Source organism: Heptranchias perlo, chromosome 36 (assembly GCF_035084215.1).
Source record: "Heptranchias perlo isolate sHepPer1 chromosome 36, sHepPer1.hap1, whole genome shotgun sequence".
Taxonomy (NCBI): domain Eukaryota; kingdom Metazoa; phylum Chordata; class Chondrichthyes; order Hexanchiformes; family Hexanchidae; genus Heptranchias; species Heptranchias perlo.
The window spans coordinates 2,688,939-2,710,660 of NC_090360.1; the positions used below are offsets into that span (position 1 = coordinate 2,688,939).

The window sequence follows — 21,722 nt, forward strand, 5'->3', positions numbered from 1 at the left end:
TTTCACATTGTATTGGTCAACAGTAACTAACAAACATATGCATTTATGACATAATAAATGTTAGAAAAGTGAATCTTTTTTTATTCGTTATGGGATGTGGGCGTCGCTGGCGAGGCCAGTATTTATTGCCCATCCCTAATTGCCCTTGAGAAGGTGGTGGTGAGCAGTCTTCTTGAACCACTGCAGTCCGTGTGGTGAAGGTTCTCCCACAGTGCTGTTGGGAAGGGAGTTCCAGGATTTTGACCCAGTGACGATGAAGGAATGGTGATATATTTCCAAGTCGGGATGGTATGTCTCTTGGAGGGAAACGTGCAGGTGGTGGTGTTCCCATGTACCTGCTGCCCTTGTCCTTCTAGGTGGTAGAGGTCGCGGGTTTGGTAGGTGCTGTCGAAGCAGTCTTGGCGAGTTGCTGCAGTGCATCCTGTGGATGGTACACGCTGCAGCCACTGTGCACTGGTGGTGAAGGGAGTGAATGTTTAGGGTGGTGGATGGAGTGCCAATCAAGCGGGCTGCTTTGTCCTGGATGGTGTCGAGCTTCTTGAGTGTTGTTGGAGCTGCACTCATCCAGGCAAGTGGAGAGTATTCCATCACACTCCTGACTTGTGCCTTGTAGATGGTGGGAAGGCTTTGGGGAGTCAGGAGGTGAGTCACTCGCCGCAGAATACCCAGCCTCTGACCTGCTCTCGTAGCCACAGTATTTATATGGCTGGTGCAGTTAAGTTTCTGGTCAATGGTAACCCTCAGGATGTTGATGGGGGATTCGGCGATGGTAATGCCGTTGAATGTCATGGTGGAAGTGGTTAGACTCTCTCTTGTTGGGGATGGTCATTGCCTGGCACTTGTCTGGCGCTAATGTTACTTGCCACTTATGAGCCCAAGCCTGGATGTTGTCCAGGTCTTGCTGCATGCGGGCACGGACTGCTTCATTATCTGAGGGGTTGCGAATGGAACTGAACACTGCAATCATCAGCGAACATCCCCATTTCTGACCTTATGATGGAGGGAAGGTCATTGATGAAGCAGCTGAAGATTGTTGGGCCTGGGACACTGCCCTGAGGAACTCCTGCAGCATTGTCCTGGGGCTGAGATGATTGGCCTCCAACAACCACTACCATCTTCCTTTGTGCTAGGTATGACTCCAGCCACTGGAGAGTTTTCCCCCTGATTCCCATTGACTTCAATTTTACTAGGGCTCCTTGGTGCCACACTCGGTCAAATGCTGCCTTAATGTCAAGGGCAGTCACTCTCACCTCACCTCTGGAATTCAGCTCTTTTGTCCATGTTTGGACCAAGGCTGTAATGAGGTCTGGAGCTGAGTGGTCCTGGCGGAACCCAAACTGAGCATCGGTGAGCAGGTTATTGGTGAGTAAGTGCCGCTTGATAGCACTGACGACGACACCTTCCATCACTTTGCTGATGATTGAGAGTGGACTGATGGGGCAGTAATTGGCCGGATTGAATTTGTCCTGATTTTTACATTCAGGGGCTCAGTAAGAAGCTCTGTAATGCACTGTCTTTATGGCTAATGGTGCATTTGTTACAGTAAGCTCAATCCCTTGTCAATCAGTCCTTGTTACATGACAGTGTAATTATGTAGAAATCCATTTTTAATCACAACAAACTTGTGTGCACATTCAGATTATTGTGTTCAATTCTAATAGCCTAATTTTTTTATTCATTCTTGGGATGTGTGTGTCGCTGGCAAGGCCAGCATTGATTGCTCATCCCTAATTGCCCTTGAGAAGGTGGTGGTGAGCTGCCGCCTTGAACTGCTGAAGGTACTCACACAGTGCTGTTAGATAGAGAGTTTCAGGATTTTGACCCAACGATGATAAAGGAATGCCGATATATTTCCATGTCAGGATGGTGCATGACTTGGAAGGGAACATGCAAGTGATAGTGTTCCCATGCGCCAGCTGCCCTCGTCCCTCTAGGTGGTAGAGGTCGCGGGTTTTGGAGGTTCTGTCGAAGAAGCTTTGGTGAGTTGATGTGTACACTGCAGCCACGTGTGCTGGTGGTGGAGGGAGTGAATGCTTAAGGTGGTGGATGGCATGCCAATCAAGCGGGCTGCTTTGTCCTGTATGGTGTCGAGCTTTTTGAGTGTTGTTGGAGCTGCACTCATCCAGGCAAGTGGAGAGTATTCCATCACACTCCTGACTTGAGCCTTGTAGATGGTGGAAAGGCTTTGGGGAGTCGGGGGGTGAGTCACTCGCTGCAGAATACCCAACCTCTGACCTGCTCTTGTCGCCACAGTATTTATTTGGCTGGTCCAGTTAAGTTTCTGGTCGATGGTGACCCCCAGGATGTTGATGGCGGGGGATTCGGTGATGGTAATGCCATTGAATGTCAAGGGGTGGTGGTGAGACTCTCTTGTTGGAGATGGTCATTGTCTGGGGCGAATGTTACTTGCCAAGCTTGGATGTTGTCCAGGTCTTGCTGCATGCAGGCACGGACTGCTTCGTTACCTGAGGGGTTGCGAATGCAACTGAGCACAGTGCAATCGTCAGCGAATATCCCCACTTCTGATCTTATGGTGGGAAGGTCAATGATGAAGCAACTGAAGATGGCTGAGCCTAGGACACTGCCCTGAGAAACTCTTGGAGCGATGTCCTTTGGTTGAGATAATTGGCCTCCAACAACCACTACCATCTTCCTTTGTGTTAGGCATGACTCCAGCAACTGGAGAGTTTTCCCCCTGATTCCCATTGACTTCAAATTTACTAGGGCACTTTGATGCCACATTCGGTCAAGGGAAGTCACTCTCACCTCACCTCAGGAATTCAGCTCTTTTGTCCATGTTTGGACCAAGGCTGTAACGAGGTCTGGAGCCGTGTGGTGCTGGTGGAACCCAAACTGAGCATCGGTGAGCAGGTTATTGGTGAGTAAGTGCTGCTTGATAGCACTGTCGACAACACCTTCCATCATTCTGCTGATGATTGAGTAGACTGATGGGGCAGTAATTGGCCGGATTGGATTGACCTACTTTTTGTGGACAGGACATACTTGGGCAGTTTCCTAGAACAGCTTGGCTAGAGGTGTGGCTAGTTCTGGAGCACAAGTCTTCAGTACTACAGCCGGGATGATGTCGGGGCCCATAGCCTTTACTGTATTACTATAGAGTGTTTGACTAGCATTTTGGTGTACTGTTTCCCTCCTAGTTTAAAGGGACCTTGTATAGAATGAAGGAAAGATAAATTTCTTCTCTTCCTCGCCCCTTCCCCTGCAAAAGGCTTGAAATGAATAGTTGACAGAATCTTGGGATTAAAATGGTTAAATGTTCTTGCTGTATATTCTGTGAAATGAAGCATAGTATTAATGACTGTGAACCTATTATTCCAACCCCCCCGCCCGCTTCTGCATCAGTTGCTTTTCCCAACCTTGTAGTCTAATATTTATACGGAGTTCTTTCTTGTGCTATTTACAGTTGTCACAGCTAAGATTTTCACTGAAATGACCGGAAAAGCGACAAGCTTTGACTTTTAAATAGAGGATGTTTATTAAATGTGCTGGGATGATCTGAGTTTAGCAAGCTATGTATGTTATCCATTTCTCAGGAGTGCACAAGCCCAAAAATAGCTTTTGTGCTGATGGTGGATTTCTGTTCTGTAGATTGAGCTGTTTAATCAAGGTGCAGGATCATTTATTTTTGAGACATAAGTTATTGTTTTTGTACAATGTCTTGGTTAAAAATTGTTATACTTTCACCTTTGAACCAAATAGTATGCTGGATTTTCAGGTAGTCTGATAGAAATTGGTATCATTTAAGCAACTGGCACTGGCTTCATTCAGTGGGAGATTTGTGCACAGTTAGCTCCCCACAAACAGCAATGAGATAAATGACCAGATCGTCTGTTTTAGATGTTGGTTGAGAGATAAATGTGCACTCCCTCAGTACTGCACTGAAAAATCAGCTTAGATTTTGCGTTCAAGTCTCTGGAGGGGGACTTGAACCCGCAACTTTCTGGATCAGAGGCGAGAGAGCTATGTCTTAGCCATGGCTAGCACTCAAGGAAGTTGTTAAGTTTGACAACTGACTTCACTGAAACACCATTGAAAATGACAGCACCTTTAAGCTTTGTTCATGGATAATTGGTGGAAGTAACATTAGTGCTCGATGGGAAATTGAGGAGGAGCAGAGATTTCTTTGTTGTAGAGTGTGATTACGTAACAAATTTTCCAATGTGCTGTGCATTCCCTCAAGCTCATTTGCAAGGTGGGAAGATTAAAGTTCATGGAAAGATTAATAGCTTAGAATGTACTGTGTGCAATATTAGCCGATGAATGCTTACTATGTTGTATAGATGTGGAGATGCCGGTGATGGACTGGGGTTGACAATTGTAAACAATTTTACAACACCAAGTTATAGTCCAGCAATTTTATTTTAAATTCACAAGCTTTTGGAGGCTACATCGTTCACCTGAGGAAGGCGGTAGCCTCCGAAAGCTTGTGAATTTAAAATAAAATTGCTGGACTATAACTTGGTGTTGTAAAATTGTTTACAATATGTTGTATAGCTCCTTCGAAGAGCTGACACAGGCACGATGGACCGAATGGCCGCCTACTGTATTGTATCATTCTATGATTCTATGTTTGTATACCATTCATTGCCCATTTTTTAGAGGAGGCATTAACCTTAAAATGCGTTAAGTCCTGTTAAATTAGTGGACAGAGGAATGTCACGAATGTGTTGAGCATTTTCCCACTAAAATCAATAATAATTTCGAGGTTAATTTGGACCATTTGAGTGCGAAAAATTATACAATCTGAAAACGATCGACTGTTTCCATTTATAAATAAAAAGCTTTTGAACCATTTTTTGAGTTGCTGTCACATCTCAAAACTTTGGTGCAAATGACCCAGTGTGCAAGGACTGCTGATTATTTTCCTTGAAGAAAACTTGGGTTTCACCACAAAGAACATTCATGAGTTTTGTTAATTTTACAGGAAAGTGGTACCGCACTGCACATAGCAAACTGAGCTGAGAATAGAGTTTTATATTAATCACTGTTGAAGCTTTTACTTAAGATCAATTTTGTTATTTGATCTTTAGTGTTCAACGTGCAATTTGTAAATGATAGATGTAGTACAGATGATAATGCAGTAGGTTTACTCGGGGTGATAGGGCCACGTTGGGTACGAGAAGAATCCTGTAACTTGCAAGTGAATGCAAGATTTTAAACACTAAATGATTAAATGCAATACTTCCAAATCTGCCTTAAGACTTCTGAAAATCAGTTTTTTTTTCCTCAAACTAACTTTGCAAATTTCTGCTCTATTTGAGAATGGCAATCATAATATTTTCCAAGCCACACAATTGCAAATGAGCTGTTTGCCATTTCCACAAATGAAATTTCCAGCCTATGTTGGCAGCAGATGCTGTACTAATTGTTAGTGACCTTGAAATACAGCAGTTTGATTAACATTTTTATTTTGAAATTTAAAAGTTGCAGCAAAGGCATACACTTACGTAAACTTGTGTCATTGATCGTTTAGTTACAGATAATATTGTAAAACAAAGTTTTTCTGAACTTTGGTGACTTAAAAGGATTCGAGCCAGAAATTCCAAGGTATGATCTTCTCATTGGAAGCCTTATTGTGACAAACTAGGCCAGTTACAGTGCTGTAGTCCTTTGAGGCGTTGTTAGCTTTAAAAATGCCATTGATGTCATTCAAGTCTGGTATCGAGCTTTTGTTTCAAGTCTTAATTCCTGTTCTGGCAATGGTTGTTTCCCTGCAACAGTTCTCACTGCTTTGGCTGTAAATGTATAAATATCCAAAGAACAACATCTTGCATTTATATAACTTAGGAAAATGCCCCAAGGCACTTCAGAGGTGAAAGCAGGACTTGATATGGGCAAGAGCCAAAGGGGGAGATAATTGGGAGGTGTAACTAAGAGCTTGTTGAAAGAGGTGGCTTTTAAGGAGGGTCATGAAGGAGAAGAGGGAGATGGAGAAGCAGATTTAGGAAGGCAATTACAGGGTGCAAGGCCTAGATGGCTGAAGGCAGGCCTCCAGAGGTGAGACGAAGAGAGTGGGAGAAGCTGCAGAGGCCAGAGTCAGAGGACCGCAGATCTCTCTAAGGGTTACAAGGCTGCAGGATGTTACAGAAGTAAGGATGCGTGAAGCCATGAAGGGATTTAAACGCAGGGATGAAAATTTTCAAGTTGAGGCGTTGGGTAGCTGGGAGCAAACATAGGTCAGCGAGCGCAGGGGTGAGCAGGACGTGATGCAGGACTTGATATGGGCAAGAGTTTTAGAAAAGCCGAAGTTTATAGAGGGTGAAGGATGGGAGGCCGGCCAGGAGAGCATTAGAATAGTAGAGTCTGGAGGTGACAAAGGTGTGGACGAGGGTTTCAGCAGGAAATGGACTGAGGTGGGTGATGTTACTGAGGCGGAAGTAGACTACCTTTGTGATGGAGAGGATATTTGGTCGGATTGTTTGCTCGGGCCCGGATTTGGATGCGACAGTGGGTTCAAGTACTTTGGAGAGGAAATAGTTTGGAGATGTGTATAGTAGTTTGCAAGGTAGATGGTAGGTTTTTGAGGAGGGAGGTGATAATGGTGGTTTTAAAAGGGAGTGGACTGGTACAGAACCATTTACGAAGTCAGCTCGCATGGGGAACAGAAGTTGAGTGGTCAGTCGTTGAATGACCGTGAGGTTAAAGGAGCTGCAGATTTGCAGCACCTCAAATTGGTTAATCATGACCTCAAAATACCTTCACTACAGACTCAAAAATATGCTTCCTTCCTTGGAAATTGAGGTAACTCATTATATTCAAAAAAAATCGAAGAAGACTGAAATATATCAGCTGTAGCACATCATCCAATTTTCTAAGTGAAAAGCAAAATTTGGAAACTGTTTACTTGCACAATTGCATTTTATTGAAGATACAGTATTGTATAGTGTAATGGTTATGTTACTGGACTAGTAATCCAGAATCGAGAGAGTTCAAATCCCACTATGGCAGCTTGAGAATTTGAATTTAGTTTAAAAAAATCATCTTAAAATAAAAAGCTGGTATCAGTAAGTGAGACCATGAAGCTGTCAGATTGTCATAAAAACCTAACTGGTTCACCAGTGTCCTTTCGGGAAGGAAACCTGCCATCCTTACCTGGTTTGGCCTATATGAAACTCCAGTCCCACGCCAATGTGTTTGTCTCTTAACTGCCCTCTGAAATGGTCGAGCATTGCCATCATTTTTTGTTTCCATTTTAAGGAAAATACTTGTTAAAAGAACTGCCTCTTTTCATATGAGAGAGTATTAGCCTCAGGAGAATTCGAATTGATGTTCTTTCTATTAAAAAAAAATGGGTTACTTTGAAGAAAAACTAATGTTAACCAACCTTTCATTTTAAGACATTTTTGGGGATAGATTTTGAAATGCACTGACTGTAATTTGTAATTTGTTTCCTGTAGGGAATCTTCACGCAGTTCCAATACAGCAAAGAAAAGGTGCTGCCATCTGATGCCTTGCGTAGTGCTCTTGCCAAAGCCTTCCAAGATGAACAGCGCTTCCAGATGGGGATCATGGATGATGCAGCAGAATGTTTTGTAAGTGAAATGAGAGCTACCTGGTTCACTTTTTTGATAGATGCACACTTCACAGTAGGGGACGTAATACGTTTTGGGAACACTTAAACAGTGGGCAAGTGCAAGTTATTGCATAGGTGAGGAAAAGAACGCTGCACATCTCCCTCATTTAATTATTTTCTTCACACATTTTAAGAAAAAGTATTCCTCGACTGTTAAAAGTACTGAAAACTAGTGACCAAAAAACCCCCCTAAATTAGACTTTCAAATGGGAATTTTCCCCCCAATATTTTGATCGGCAGTAGCCAGGATTCGTACAGATGGTGGGCAGCAAGGCCAGTATGAAAGAGCTGCTTATGAATGCTCCTTGTCCCTTAATTGTTTGTAAAACTAGACACTGATCTGGTGCTTTGTTTTTAAGTTTGTATAGGAAGGAAACTATGGTTATTTTTTTCCCCTTCAGTTGATTCCATAACTAAACCTGCCACGTTTTCTTATAACTAAGCAAAGTGTGACCAGACCAGTTGAAATTGCTCAACTACGCTTTTATTTTCTGTGGCACAGATAAGATTTTTTTTTAAAACGCTGTGGAAGACCTGAAACCTTGACGTTTCTTCAGAGAAGTCCTTTTCCTTCTCTCCTTTCTCACCTAAGCCCCACAGGAGAAGCATTATTAAACTACAACAGTCAAATAATTCTGCATCATTGGGAATGCAACCAGAACTGGAATAGTGACTGTCGCTGCAGCTTTTTCCAATCCTATAACAATAGGATGTTAGATTTGATTGCAATCAAATCTATCAACATTCTTCTGGATGGATGATATCTAGGTTTACTTTTTGATGTTGCAGGGCATTTTAGTGAAAATGGATGGTATGTAGTTAAACTTGAATCTGGAGAATGCCTTTTCCATGAAGTCCCTTTCATGCTTAGACTGTTTATGTGGGTATTTAACTTGCAACAGGCCCACCAAACAAAAGTAATTATTGCACCTCCTGATGTTTACATTGTTAGTGACTTCAATTTAAATCCTTCATTTAAAAAAAACAGTATTTTGATCTAGTTGTTTTGGTCAGTCATATTCAACAAAGTGGCTTCAAATTCAGTCTATGGTAATAGTAGCATTTCTAAATCATGTTTCCTTTTCCCCTTTACTGACTCCCATTATCTGCTTCGGCAAATTTCCTTATCTGGACTAGTTTAGATTGAAGCAGTTAAAGAAGCTAAGTCAACATATGTAACATGGCTGGTGAGTTGAGTTTGCTAAAGGCTGAGTATTTACAGATTTTGGTTTAGAAACAACAGGCTATTTTGTTGACCAATTTATTGCTTCATTTAAAAGCTACAAGATGCACTGCATTGTTTTTACACACAGTCCCAACTCTATTAAAGCTATCTATGAAAATTTAAAGATACATGGTAATAGGAGCTGGCTAGTATGTTTATTGTAGCAGAGAGAGAGGTATATTCATCTTGTGATAAGGGACTGAAGTATTAAATTCATGCCAGAGTTCCAAACTTATCAGACAGAGCACATCTTGGTGCAGCTTCTAGGTTTTTTTCGTTCCAGCAGTTGCGAGAGGTACTTTGACTTCATCAGAGTGATTGCTGAGTATGTTTATTCACTTGAGATGCACCAGACCCGCCCCTGCTCTCCATCCAGAACGCGGTTGGATGCTGCTTGCCCTTTGTCATGTTGTGCCCTGTTGGAGCTGCTCATTATTGGTTGGACTTTTTCTTCTGCTGTCCTGGATTGGTCAAGCTGACTATGCTTACAGCTCCACTCTCCATACGATGTTGCTGGTGTTTCCACCATGCTGAAATCCGACATTTTCACCCGTTTCGCAAGCCATTTTAACAGATAACCAGTTAGCATTAACCAAGGAAATAAAGCACACATGACTATCAAAAAGCACCTTGCACACTCTGCTTTTTATTTTATCAACAAAGGCACAAAAAGGTTGAAGTGCACATGCGTGCAAATGAGTATTGAGATCACCTACTCAACAATGGTGCGTGTTACTCATTTTTTATTTACTAATCAAAAATGGAATTAGTCACATCTGGATTCCCAATTAGCCGCATGTGGCTAGTGGCTAATGTATTGGACAAAACTGATGTCGCCCATTAATAATCAAGTAAAAACCTCTGATTAAGACAATCACTGTGAGACATTACTGTTGATGTTCAATTATGGAGAAGCTTATATGCAATAAATAACCGTTTATATTCTTCACAGGAAAATATTCTCATGCGAATACACTTTCATATTGCTGATGAAACGAAAGAGGACATTTGCACGGCAAAACACTGCATTCCTCACCAGAAATTTGCAATGACTTTGTTTGAACAGGTAGGAGGTGTTCATGATCCCAGTATTAAGGATGGATTTTAAAGCTCTTCTACCATACTTTCATTTTGTATTATTCAATTTTTTTTTTTAAAAAAAAGCTTATCTCAGCTGTGTTTATATGTTGAAGTTTGAGGGTTATTCCTTTGCATGTTAAATTTCCTCAACACCTTTTTTCTAAAAGAAATATTAACCACTGAGTATTTGAAAGTGTGCATCGAAGTATTACAATGAGTGCTAGTGAAAAATGCAAGTTGGTAATTTTTGCTTTTTTGAAAATAGCTTAAAAATGCTACATTACCATAGTGCTTAAAACAGGGATGGGCAATAAATGCTGGCCTCGCCAGCGACGCCCACATCCTATGAACGAATAAAAAAGAAGAAAGTGTTATTTATGAAATGGAGTTCAGATCTATTGAGTGCCACTGTGATATTATGTATGCTGCATGTATTGCAAGAAAATGACTGAAGTCGGAGCAGCTGAATTAAAAAGGCAGCCAAATGCAGATATTCGGACAGTTTGATCATCCCAAGATTTTAGGATGATGCTTTCAGTCTGAATGGAAAAGGTACCAGGTTCTATTTGCATTTGGGCAAGAAGAATGTCCAAAGACTGCATCGTGAAATATGAATGACCAAAAATGTCAAACATTACCAAATTGTTCACAGCTTGCTTCTTGGGAGACCAGCTTGTGCAAATTTTTTGTCATGGCTATAATAAATTCTTAGGACTAGGAATAGGCTGTTCAGTCCCTTGAGCCTGTTCTGCCATTCAATTAGATCATGGCTGATCTGTATCTCAACTCCATTTACCCGCCGTTGCTTCATATCCCTTAATACCCTTGCCTAGCAAAAATGTATCAACCTCAGTTTTGAAATTTTCAATTAACCCTCGGCCTCAACACCTTTTTGAAGGAGCGAGTTCCAGATTTCCACTACCCTTTGTGTCAAGAAGTGCTACCTGACATCGTCCCTGAACGGCCTAGCTCTAATTTTAAGATGATGCCCCCTTGTTCTGGACTCCCCCACCAGAGGAAATAGTTTCTCTCTCTCTTCCCTATCAAGTCATTTAATCATTGTAAGGATGATGAGGAAGGAAAACTGACTTCCTTACCTGGTCTGACCTGTAGTCCCGCACCAATGTCGTTGACTCTTAACTGCTTTCTGAAGTGACCGAGCAAAGCCACTCAATTATATCGAAACTGCTAGACTACAGTGGTTCAAGAAGGCAGTCGTCCACCACCACCTATTCAGGGCAGCTCAGGATGGGCAATAAATACCAGCCTTGCCAGCGATGCCAGAGTCCCAAGAATGAATAATTAAGGAAAAGTCTACCTGATCTTAATTTAAGTGCTGAGACTTTCCTCCATCTTTTCAGAACATTTAAATTTTTAATTGTTGGGAGAGGGCTTTCCTGGGCAGAACAATTTGGCTGCTGCCTGGCAGGAACCCGGTTGATGTGGATACGGTACTCTGTGGCTGAAATCTGAGCTGCAGCTACTTGTCTTGGTGCAAACATACCTGTCGTGAGGAGTCAGAAAACCCTTGACCAAAGTGGTACTTAATTTTAGAGTGCAGCAGACCAAGGTTAACCTTAATAACCTCTGTCATGCTTGGTAGAATTATAATATATTATGTCCTGACTAGACCATTTAAACAGAAAATTTCACATACCTTGGGAGGCAAACCTTTAAAGACAGGGCTCCAACGTTCCCCAGTTCACCCTGCACCAAATTGTCATAGATACAAAAGCACAGAAAATTTCACAGATGGAGCAGGTTGATTGTTAGTGATGTACTGTTTAGTCCTGTTGCCAAACCATGTCCTTCCACTGCTGAGCTGGGGCCGAGAAGCTTGACCCAGTATTTCTTTTAAAACTGCGATAGTCATCACTGAGTATCCAGAGATTTGATAATATAAATCACCAAGGTAAACTAAAACTAGTGGCAACAGGACTAAACAATACATCGCTAACAATCAACATGATCCATCTTCGAAACCTTCTGTGCTTTTATGCCTTCCATGACAATTTGGTGCAGAGTGAACTGGGGAACATTGGTGCCCTGCCCTTTAAGATTTGCCTCCCAAGGTATCACATTTGGTGTATTTAAGCATGCTTGGTATTCAGAAATTTTTACTGTGTATTCTTCCTCCTGCTGTGCTTACAGGAGACTGACACAGCATAGACTAGGGCACTTAATTAAAAAGGTCCCACGTAGGACACCTTACCGAACAGTGGCAAATTATAAAGACTCTCATTCCTTCAGATGCCTGGTGAATGTTTTGCAGCAACTCCTTTTTGGTTGTGTAACTAGCTTGATTTTCTCCCCCTCCACCCCCGCCCCCAAAAAAATCATAAGTGCAGCATGTTGGATGACAGGATTTCCAACAAGCTTTGGATTTGGACTGCAGTGATCCACATGCAGAAACTGCAATAACATAAGTGGATTTTCATGACAATACAGTAACACATTTATTTGTGTGTGGTGTGGTGGAATCAATCTTAAGTACAAAATGAAGTTTTTTAAGAAAGGAGAGAGAGGGAAACCAGGGAATTATAGACCAGTTAGCCTAACATCTGTTGTGGGGAAAATGCTGGAGTCTATAATTAAGGATAGAGTGACTGAACACCTCGAATTTTCAGTTAACCAGAGAGAGCCAGCATGAATTTGTGAAAGGTAGGTCGTGCCTGACAAACCTGATTGAATTTTTTGAAGAGGTGACTAAAGTCGTGGACAGGGGCATGTCAATGGATGTTATTTATGTGGACTTCCAGAAGGCATTTGATAAAGTCTCACATAAGAGACTGTTAGCTAAGAAAGAAGCCCATGGAATTGAGGGAAAAGTACAGACTTAGTTAGGAAGTTGGCTGAGCGAATGGCAACAGAGAGTAGGGATAATGGGGCCTCAATTATTCACTATTTATTAACGACTTACATGAAGGCATAGAAAGTCTCATATCTAAGTTTGCCGATGACACAAAGATTGGTGGCATTGTAAGTAGTGTAGATGAAAACATAAAATTACAAAGGGATATTGATAGATTAGGTGAATGGACAAAACTGGCAAATGGAATTCAATGTAGGCAAGTATGAGGTCATCCTCTTTGGATCAAAAAAGGATAGAATAGGGTATTTTCTAAATGGTAAAAAGTTTAAAAACAGTGGATGTTCAAAGGGACTTAGGGGTTCAGGTACATAGATCATTGAAGTGTCATGAACAGGTGCAGAAAATAATCAATAAGGCTAATGGAATGCTGGCCGTTTATATCTGGAGGACGAGAGTACAAGGGGGCAGAAGTTATGCTGCAGCTATACAAAACCCTGGTTAGACCGTACCTGGAGTACTGTGAGCAGTTCTGGGCACCGCACCTTTGGAAGGACATATTGGCCTTGGAGGGAGTGCAGCGTAGGTTTACTAGAATGATACCCGGACTTCAAGGGTTAAGTTACGAGGAGAGATTACACAAATTGGGGTTGTATTCTCTCGAGTTTTGACGGTTAAGGGGTGATTTGATCGAAGTTTATAAGATATTAAGGGGAACGGATAGGGTGGATAGAGAGAAACTATTTCTGCTGGTTGGGGATTCTAGGAGTAGGGGGCACAGTCTAAAAATTAGAGCCAGACCTTTCAGGAGTGAGATTAGGAAACACTTCACACAAAGGGTGGTAGAAGTTTGGAACTCCCTTCTGCAAAAGGCAATTGATGCTAGCTCAATTGCTAATTTTAAATCTGAGAGATAGTTTTTTGCCAACTAAAGGTAATAAGGGATATTGGCCAAAGGCGGGTATATGGAGTTAGATCACACATCAGCCATGATATTATCAAATGGCGGAGCGGGCTCGAGGGGCTGAATGGCCTATTCCTGTTCCTATGAGGCTTTCTCTTCAACTTAGTATTGGATGTAGTTGCCTCCATGAACTTCTAACAAGTCCTTTCAATCGTATTAGTAATACCAAGGGTTTCAGTGTTGATGCTAAGTATCATTGTTTCAGCTCCAACCAATTGTCCGGCAACGAGTGTCTTACTCAGCAAGTATGTTTTGCTTTTATGACTAGTGTAGTGACCAGTGAAAGCTAATCAGAAAGCTTGGAAACTTACTAACGAGTTTGTCCTTTTTGATGGACTTGTGGAACAATTATTTCTTCCAGTGTGTTTGTACCAGCTGTGGGGCAACATCTGATCCACTGCCTTTTATCCAAATGGTGAACTACATTTCTACTACTGCATTGTGGTAAGGCATTGCTAAAAACAATTGCACTAAGCTTGAACTTTACTTCGAATCTTCTTGTGTGAGAAAGTTGCTAACAGAAATGGGTTGATGTGAAAAATGAAAAAAAAAGGCTTGCTGAGCAGTGCACAGTGTTCCCTGTTGACATACTGGGAAATCTGTCTGTTTTCTTTTACAATTTTAAATACTGAAACCACAAACATTGACTTTAAACAGATTTATATATGGGATTAGAAACTTAAGGGTTTCAATTATAGTCTAGTCTACTTTTCATGAAACAAGACTATACTCGTCAAATTCTAATCATAAACGGTTTGAAGTGCTGCAGTTGCTAGAGGAAGCTTCTTGCTGATGAAGAAAAATCTTATCTAATTATAAATGTTGCTGTATATCTGGTATGTTCTGGCAGTCTGTCTCAGAATCTCTGGACAGGGAGTGTCTTCGAATCTGTAAGATGCCATAGGATAATATGACAGTCCAGCTTAATTATGGTCAAGATGGGCTGTGCATAATTAGTTACATGGGAAATTGTTTAGGTGCTTAATCGAATTCAAGTAACATAGCAATGTCTGGTACATGACACAACAGCAATCCTTTTAATTCAGGAAACATATTGGTATAGTTGTCAGTGTTTCTGCTGTGGATGCCCTGCAGAGTGAGGGCTTTGTTGGTTTTCATGGGAACCAATTCCTTTCTGTTTTGTGCCTTTTGTATAGTAATCAAGCAATACGTATGATGGAAAGACGTGAGAAACCGACGCCTGACATGTTTGGGGAGCTTCTGCAGAATGCAAGCACAATGGGTGATCTTAGGAACTGTCCAGTACGTGTCTATTCACTCCTATTTTTCAGTATTTGTGAAGGTTTCAATACAAAAGCATTACTGTACTTGAATTGTGTACCTTGTACCTTAAGAGATGAAGACAGTAAACATTTTAAATTCACTAATCTAATAATGCATTTATATTATGAACTACTTCAATGCAAAGTACTTATGTAATGGATTATTGTTTCTAATGCTGTAGAGTACAGGTTTAAAAGTACCACGACAACAGTCAGATCACTGCATAGGTGCTAGTTTGCTCGTATATAATTGTTTGAAAATTGCCACTTGATTTTTGGCTGCTTGGTCCTTGTCCATTGGCTGGTGAAGATCTGCTCAGGGCAGTGATCGGGATACTGCATTCCTGGCCGTGGGATATCCAGTGCGGCAATTTTTCAATGCATACCAGCTGCCAGCAGACTAGCTGGCGATGTTTAGTGTTTGAGTTTAGTGTTTATTTGCAAGTTGTGAGGCAAAGGTACAAGAAAAAACTGATTTAAAGATTATTATTGAAACAAATAGGACAATAGAAAATTGTTCAAAAATAAAAGTATGCCCAGCATATTAATTTAATTTTCAAGTGAGCCTTGGCCTTGTTGACAATGTGATGAGTTTCTTTTCTCCACTGCAATATTTTTGCTTTATTACTGTACTACTATGAAACCTGTTCAGAGCCGATTTCATGACTTGTTGGTATTCCTTTGTGCTGAAAATGGCCAGCTCAGTGGTAATTTTTGCTTCCACTGGAAGATGCTTTGAGAATGTAACTGGAATCTCAATGACAGCAGTTCATTGTTGAATGTGAAAAGTTCAACAGCTGTAAGTAGTTTCTGTCTCCTGACTGGACTACAGAATAAGAGTGGTAGTAAAACAAATGTGACTGTGGAATGTCAACTATTCTTAATTTTATTCAAAGCACTGAAGTGGTTTCATGATATAAATACAGTTAAAGCATTTGGAGTCCAATTTTATTTGCTTCAACCATTTGCAAAATGTAGCGTTTTTCTTTGGATATTCTACCCAATTTTAAGTTAACATATATAACTGGACATTTGACTTTTTTTAAAAAAAGAATGTATTTGCTTAAAACTATTTATTTTTGGAAGGTATAAAATGAAATGTCATCTTTCTGTAATAAGTTTCCCAAGCCATTTTTAAAAAATGTACTTGAAAGTGTTCCTTCATATTTGATGCATCTTGCTTTCCTTTTTTTCTCACCACAACTTTCTTTCTCTCCTCCTCCTTCCCCCCGCCCCCCCTCCCCCCCCAAAAAAGGTCAGCACTCGCCTGTTGATCAATTTGGTACTAATTGCACTTAAATGCACATGGAATGGGCCATTGCTGTAGCTTCACCTAGCTGCCCTACTAATATAATATACACGAAAGACTTAAATATAGATCAGTGCTAGGTCTGCTCCCATGTTTGTCTCTAGTGCAAGAGCACAACTATTGGTCTCACTCAGCTTGAGTTGAGTTTTAATACTGTGTTTTGTGTAATGCTGTTCTCCCTAGCAACAAGCCAGTGTGTTGCAGCAAATAATGCTGAGAAGCAGTGTTTTTTTGAATTGATTATGGCTGAAGGTTTCCCATATTGTCTCTTTGGCATTAATTGTAAAATTGTTTTCATGTTTGTCAAAGATTGTACTTATGGTATAGTAAATGTTTTTCTCTTTATTTAAAAGAAAAAAAAAATGTCTTTACTCCATTCAGTTTTAGATTGCTATAACTTTCTGATTAGTAGAAACCTCTAGATTCTGCCTGTTAATCGTGAATGATTGCCACAGACAGCTCGTTTTATGGGGGTTGGGAAGGAGAGGAAAGGCGGTAACATCCCAGGGACAGTGGTATGTTGCAGCTCTAAGAACATTTTCAGGTTAAACTCCTGAAAATATTGGTAGCCATGTGATGTCAATATTGGTTGAATAGACCTTTGGACATTGGATCACTTAAATATCTACTACAGTACGTTATTCCAAAATGGGTGAATGAATTCATCAAATTACCCACATGGAGGGTAAATCCTGAAGTTTATGTTTAGAGTGTATTGCACTGATGCTGAGCATATTATTGCTACCGACTGGTAATCGATCATTGGCAGTAGTTAATTAGAAACTGGAAAGACTCTTTTAAAAGACATGGCATCTGAATCCATTGCCTTTTGAAGATGCTTGTAGTACATCACAATGAGTAATCACCTTTTATTGATCACTGTAACCAACTCAGCAGAAATTGCACAGTTCAGCTATTAACGGTTTTATATTCAGAATTGTAAACCATTGTGCATATTCTTTCAGAAATAGATTTAATATATAAAATACATGAAATACAATGACTTAATTGGGATTTAGAAATTATTAGATGAATAAAGTTTTGGGCTGTTGCACAATGCTGGAATTACCACCAAACAAAAGCCCTGAGATTGCCCAATGACATTTTAATGATTTTTATGACCTCCTTCCATAAATCCAGGAAGGTATGAGATACAGATAGCAAAGCATATTTACCAATACGTAACTTCAATATGCAGTCTGACCATTTCAACATGTTGTCACCATAAGAATTTATTTTTCAATTTTGCAGTTATGTTTTTCAAGTTTTCTATTAAATCTGAAATGTTAGGTTGCACTATTCTAATTGCACACACAACTTTCAGAATACTAATCTTTTATTAATCTAAGTCACTGCAGACATTTTTTAAAGTTAATTAAAATTTGTAATCCGATTGATTCTTCTTCAACCCTCACAACAAATCACCAGCGGGGTTTCTGGATGGGAATTGGAAGTGAGACTGGCTGACTCTGCCCCTCCAAGTTGGGCACTAAGCCCGAATTACTGTGCTCAGTTGACTTGGCCGAGGCTGAATGTTGAACCTGGCACCTTCCTGGTCTTTGTGTCTCAGCTGCTCACTGGATTAAACTCACTGAGCTGTTGGGGAACTTCATTTTTTCTTGTGGAACTTCTGTGACCCAGTGAAGAGAAGAGAATGTATTTATAATATATATTGCAGTTGTTTGAATAGTGTCACCATGGTAACTTTTTTTAGTTGACTTGAACTAAACCTGATCGTGCAGAGGAATGACCTGGAGTGACTTGCTCTCTCCTTCCTCTACTCCCCTTTTCTGCCTCCTCTTTGTCATCTTTTCTTTCTCTACCTGTGTTTTGGGAAATGCCTGGTTTACACCTGATGCCTCATTGATGGATGAAATGCATGAGATTGGGAACTTGCCATATTGTTGGAGTAAACCTGCAACTGATCACATGTAGGAGTAGTGTGCTGTCCTGCACTGCATGTTGTATAAACGAGCTTTCTTCTATGTATAGGACTTCACATTGAGCTTTCAGTTAACACTACACTGCATAAACTCACTGCTGTGCTTGTTTGTTTTGGTTTTGAAGGGAACTGTATATTTTTTTGAAGACTTTTGATTTCCTTTACAGAGCAACTGTGGTGAGAAGATCAGAATCCGCAAAGTGTTGATGAACTCCCCCGAGATAATTACTATTGGTCTGGTCTGGGACTCTGATCATTCTGATCTTGCTGAAGATGTCATCCATAGCCTCGGAACATGCCTCAAACTAGGAGATGTAAGATTATTATCAATGTCTATTACATGAACAATAAGGAAATGACAGACTTGTGAAATGAGTACTTTGTATCCATTTTCACAATGGAGGGTGAGGACAAGATACCAGCAGAACAAGGAACCTTAAAGGGAGGAACTTAGTGGATTTAACATAAGTAAAGAAATGGTAATGGAGAAAATAACGGGACAACTTCGACAAATCTCCAGGACCTGATGGTTTCCACCCTCGAGTATTAAAAAACAAATGGGCGAGGAAATTTTAGATTAGTTCCGTCATAATTTCCAAAACTCTCTTGATTCAGGAATGTCGCTCCATTATTTAAGGAGGGAGAAATGAAGTAACTACAGATTCATCAGTTTAACATCAGTTGTAGGGAAGTTACTGGAATCTATTATCAGACAAAGTGACTGAGCACTTGGATATGTATGAACTGATCAGAGAGTCAGCATGGATTTGTGACAGGTAGGCTATGTCTGACTAATGTTTTTGAGCTTCTTGAGGAGGCCAGTAGCATAGTGGATAGGAGAGTGCCTATGGATGTTGTCTATGTGGACTTCCAGATGGCATTTGATAAGATTCCGCACAGGAGGTTATTAGCAAAAATGAAAGCACACCAAATTGGAGGTAACCTTGTGATGTGGGTTGATAATTGGTTGGGAGGTACGAAAGCGATTTGGGATAAAAGGAATATTCTCTGATTGATGGGATGTGACAAGTGGTGTTCCCCAGGAATCTGTCCTGGGGCCTCAGCTTTTCACCATATATATCAATGACTTGGATGAAGGAATAGAGTTGTAGATCCAACTTTGCAGATGACACTAAGTTAGGAGGCACAGGAAGTTCCAAAGGGACAAAGGCTAAGTGAGCAAAACTATGGCAGATGGAGTTCAATGTGGTGGAATGTGAGGTCATCCACTTTGGATCTGAGAAAGACAGATTGGACTTTTTTTTTAATGGGGAGAGACTATAATCAATGGAGGAGCAAATGGATTTGGCTGTCCATGTACACAAATCACTAAAAGCTAGTGCACGGGTAATCAGAAAGGCTAATGGAATGTTGGCCTTTATCTCCAAGGGGGTTGGAATACAAAAGTGAGGACGTAAAGTTCAGGTTGTGCAGAGTCTTGGTCAGACCCCATCTGGCATATTGTGTTAGTTTTTGGCACTGAACCTCCAGAAAAATATATTGGCCTTGGAGGGGGTACAATGCCTATTCACCAGAATGATATTAGGGCATAAAAGATCAAATTATGAGGATAGGTTGCATAAACATGGTACTGTGTGCAGTTTTGGTCTCCCTGCCTGAGGAAGGATATACTTGCCTTAGAGGCGATGCAACGAAGGTTCACTAGATTGATTCCTGGGATGAGAGGGTTGTCCTATGAGGAGAGGTTGAGTGGAATGGGCCTATATTCTCTGGAGTTTAGAAGAATGAGAGGTGATATCATTGAAACATACTAGATTCTGAGGGGGCTTGACGTGGTAGATGCTGAGAGGTTGTTTCCCCTGGCTGGAGAGTCTAGAACTGGGGGACATAGTCTCAGGATAAGGGGCCGGGCATTTAGGACTGAGATGAGGAGGAATTTCTTCACTTCTTGGGTTGTGAATTTTTATAATTCTCCACCTCAGAGGGCTGTGGATGCTCAGTGGTTGAGTATATTCAGGACTGAGATCGATAGATTTTTGAATATTAAGGGAATAAGGAATACGGGGATCAGGCGGGAAAGTGTAGTTGAGGCCGAAGATTAACCATGACCTTACTGAATGGCAGAGCAGGCTTGAGGGGCCATATGGCCTACTCCTGTTCCTTTTTCTTAAGTTTTTATGTATTCCTTCGAGTTTAGAAGGTCGAGGGGTCTTTAAAGTCTTTAAAATGAGTAAGGGATTCGATAGAGTTGATACAGAGAAACTATTTCCTCTGGTGGGGGAATCTGGAACAAGGGGGCATAATAAAATTTTAACTAGCCCATTTAGGAGTGAAATCAGGAAGTACTTGTTCACACAAAAGGTAGTGGAAACCTGGAACACTCCCCCAAAAGTCTGTGGATGGTCGGACAATTGAAATTTTCAAGACTGAGAGCGATAGGTTTTTGTTAGGTCAGGGTATCAAGGGATAGGGATCAAAGGCAGGTAAATAGAGTTGAGGTACAGATGAGCCATGATTTGATTGAATAGTCGAACAGGCTTGAGGGACTGAATCGCCTTCAGTTAAAATTACATAGCCACGTGGTGAAGGATAGAATACTACAGCCTGGTCTTTCATTGCTTTCCAAGCCTTTATTTACAGATTCCCCTTGCACACACGCACCATACTCAAGCTGAGCTTGCCGACAAAAAGGATACAAGAGAGTCCCCAGTTGATACCCACCACCTGAATACAATTAATACTAATTGATGTAAATCATACAATTAACACCTACTCCTGTTCCTATATTTTAGTGTTTTTGATAACCAGAGCCATGACCATGACACTTTATCCTGTTGTAGATTAGTTTAATATTTTCGTTTTATAGACATTCAAGCTTTTTAAAGGTTAAAGCCTCATCTCTGAATTTTTTTGGGGTATTAAAAATTGTGTTAATAGTTGCACTCATTTAAATTGAATTTTAAATGCAAATTTTTGTGTAGGTCAATTATCCCCATTTGATTCCAAATGATCCATTTGCAGTAAGCTTAGTTTTAATGCAGTATATTTAATTTGCACTTAGTCCTGCTTCTTTCGCCACTCATCATTTTAAATGAAGGTCAATTGGTTTATAGTTTTGTAAGCTGGTTTGTAGAGAATTATCCTTTTATTAAATGTAAAAGTTTATTAACCTTGTTAAACCCATAGAATTAGTAGAATATTGGGAGTTAATAGAGATGAGAGGCTGGGGTGTGCTCGCAGTTTAAGAGTTCTCACTTTGGTATATACATGTAAGACAACAACGTGTTTATGGTAGAGATCGTCTTCTAGGTTACTGACCAGCAACCTACTTAATATTATGACTTGTATATTGTCTTTTGTATCTCACTATAAGGTACAGAAGTTTTTGGCAACACAGGGTTACAGGCTAGTTTCTTTGATGGCTTTGATCATTGGGAAAAGTATTGAATAAATTTGTTCCTTTAGCCATTTGACAGCATTTACTGCACCACTGCTGTAAAATGTTGTGCACCGATGTGGCTCACAGCTTTTGCATTAGGTGCTGCTAAAGGTAAA

At 40.6% G+C, this 21,722-nt stretch overlaps 1 protein-coding gene across 5 annotated transcripts in view; it reads left to right on the forward strand.

Moving 5' to 3' along the window:
• The window catches only part of usp54a (ubiquitin specific peptidase 54a), a 124,197-nt gene that overhangs the window by 65,595 nt on the left and 36,880 nt on the right, over positions 1-21,722 (forward strand). For all 5 annotated transcript variants that reach the window (XM_067972392.1, XM_067972394.1, XM_067972395.1 and 2 more), the window contains exons 4-8: positions 7,419-7,553; positions 9,772-9,885; positions 14,034-14,116; positions 14,830-14,935; positions 18,374-18,520. In XM_067972392.1, coding sequence (XP_067828493.1) covers positions 7,419-7,553; positions 9,772-9,885; positions 14,034-14,116; positions 14,830-14,935; positions 18,374-18,520 — 585 coding nt within the window. The remainder of the gene's footprint in view (positions 1-7,418; positions 7,554-9,771; positions 9,886-14,033; positions 14,117-14,829; positions 14,936-18,373; positions 18,521-21,722) is intronic.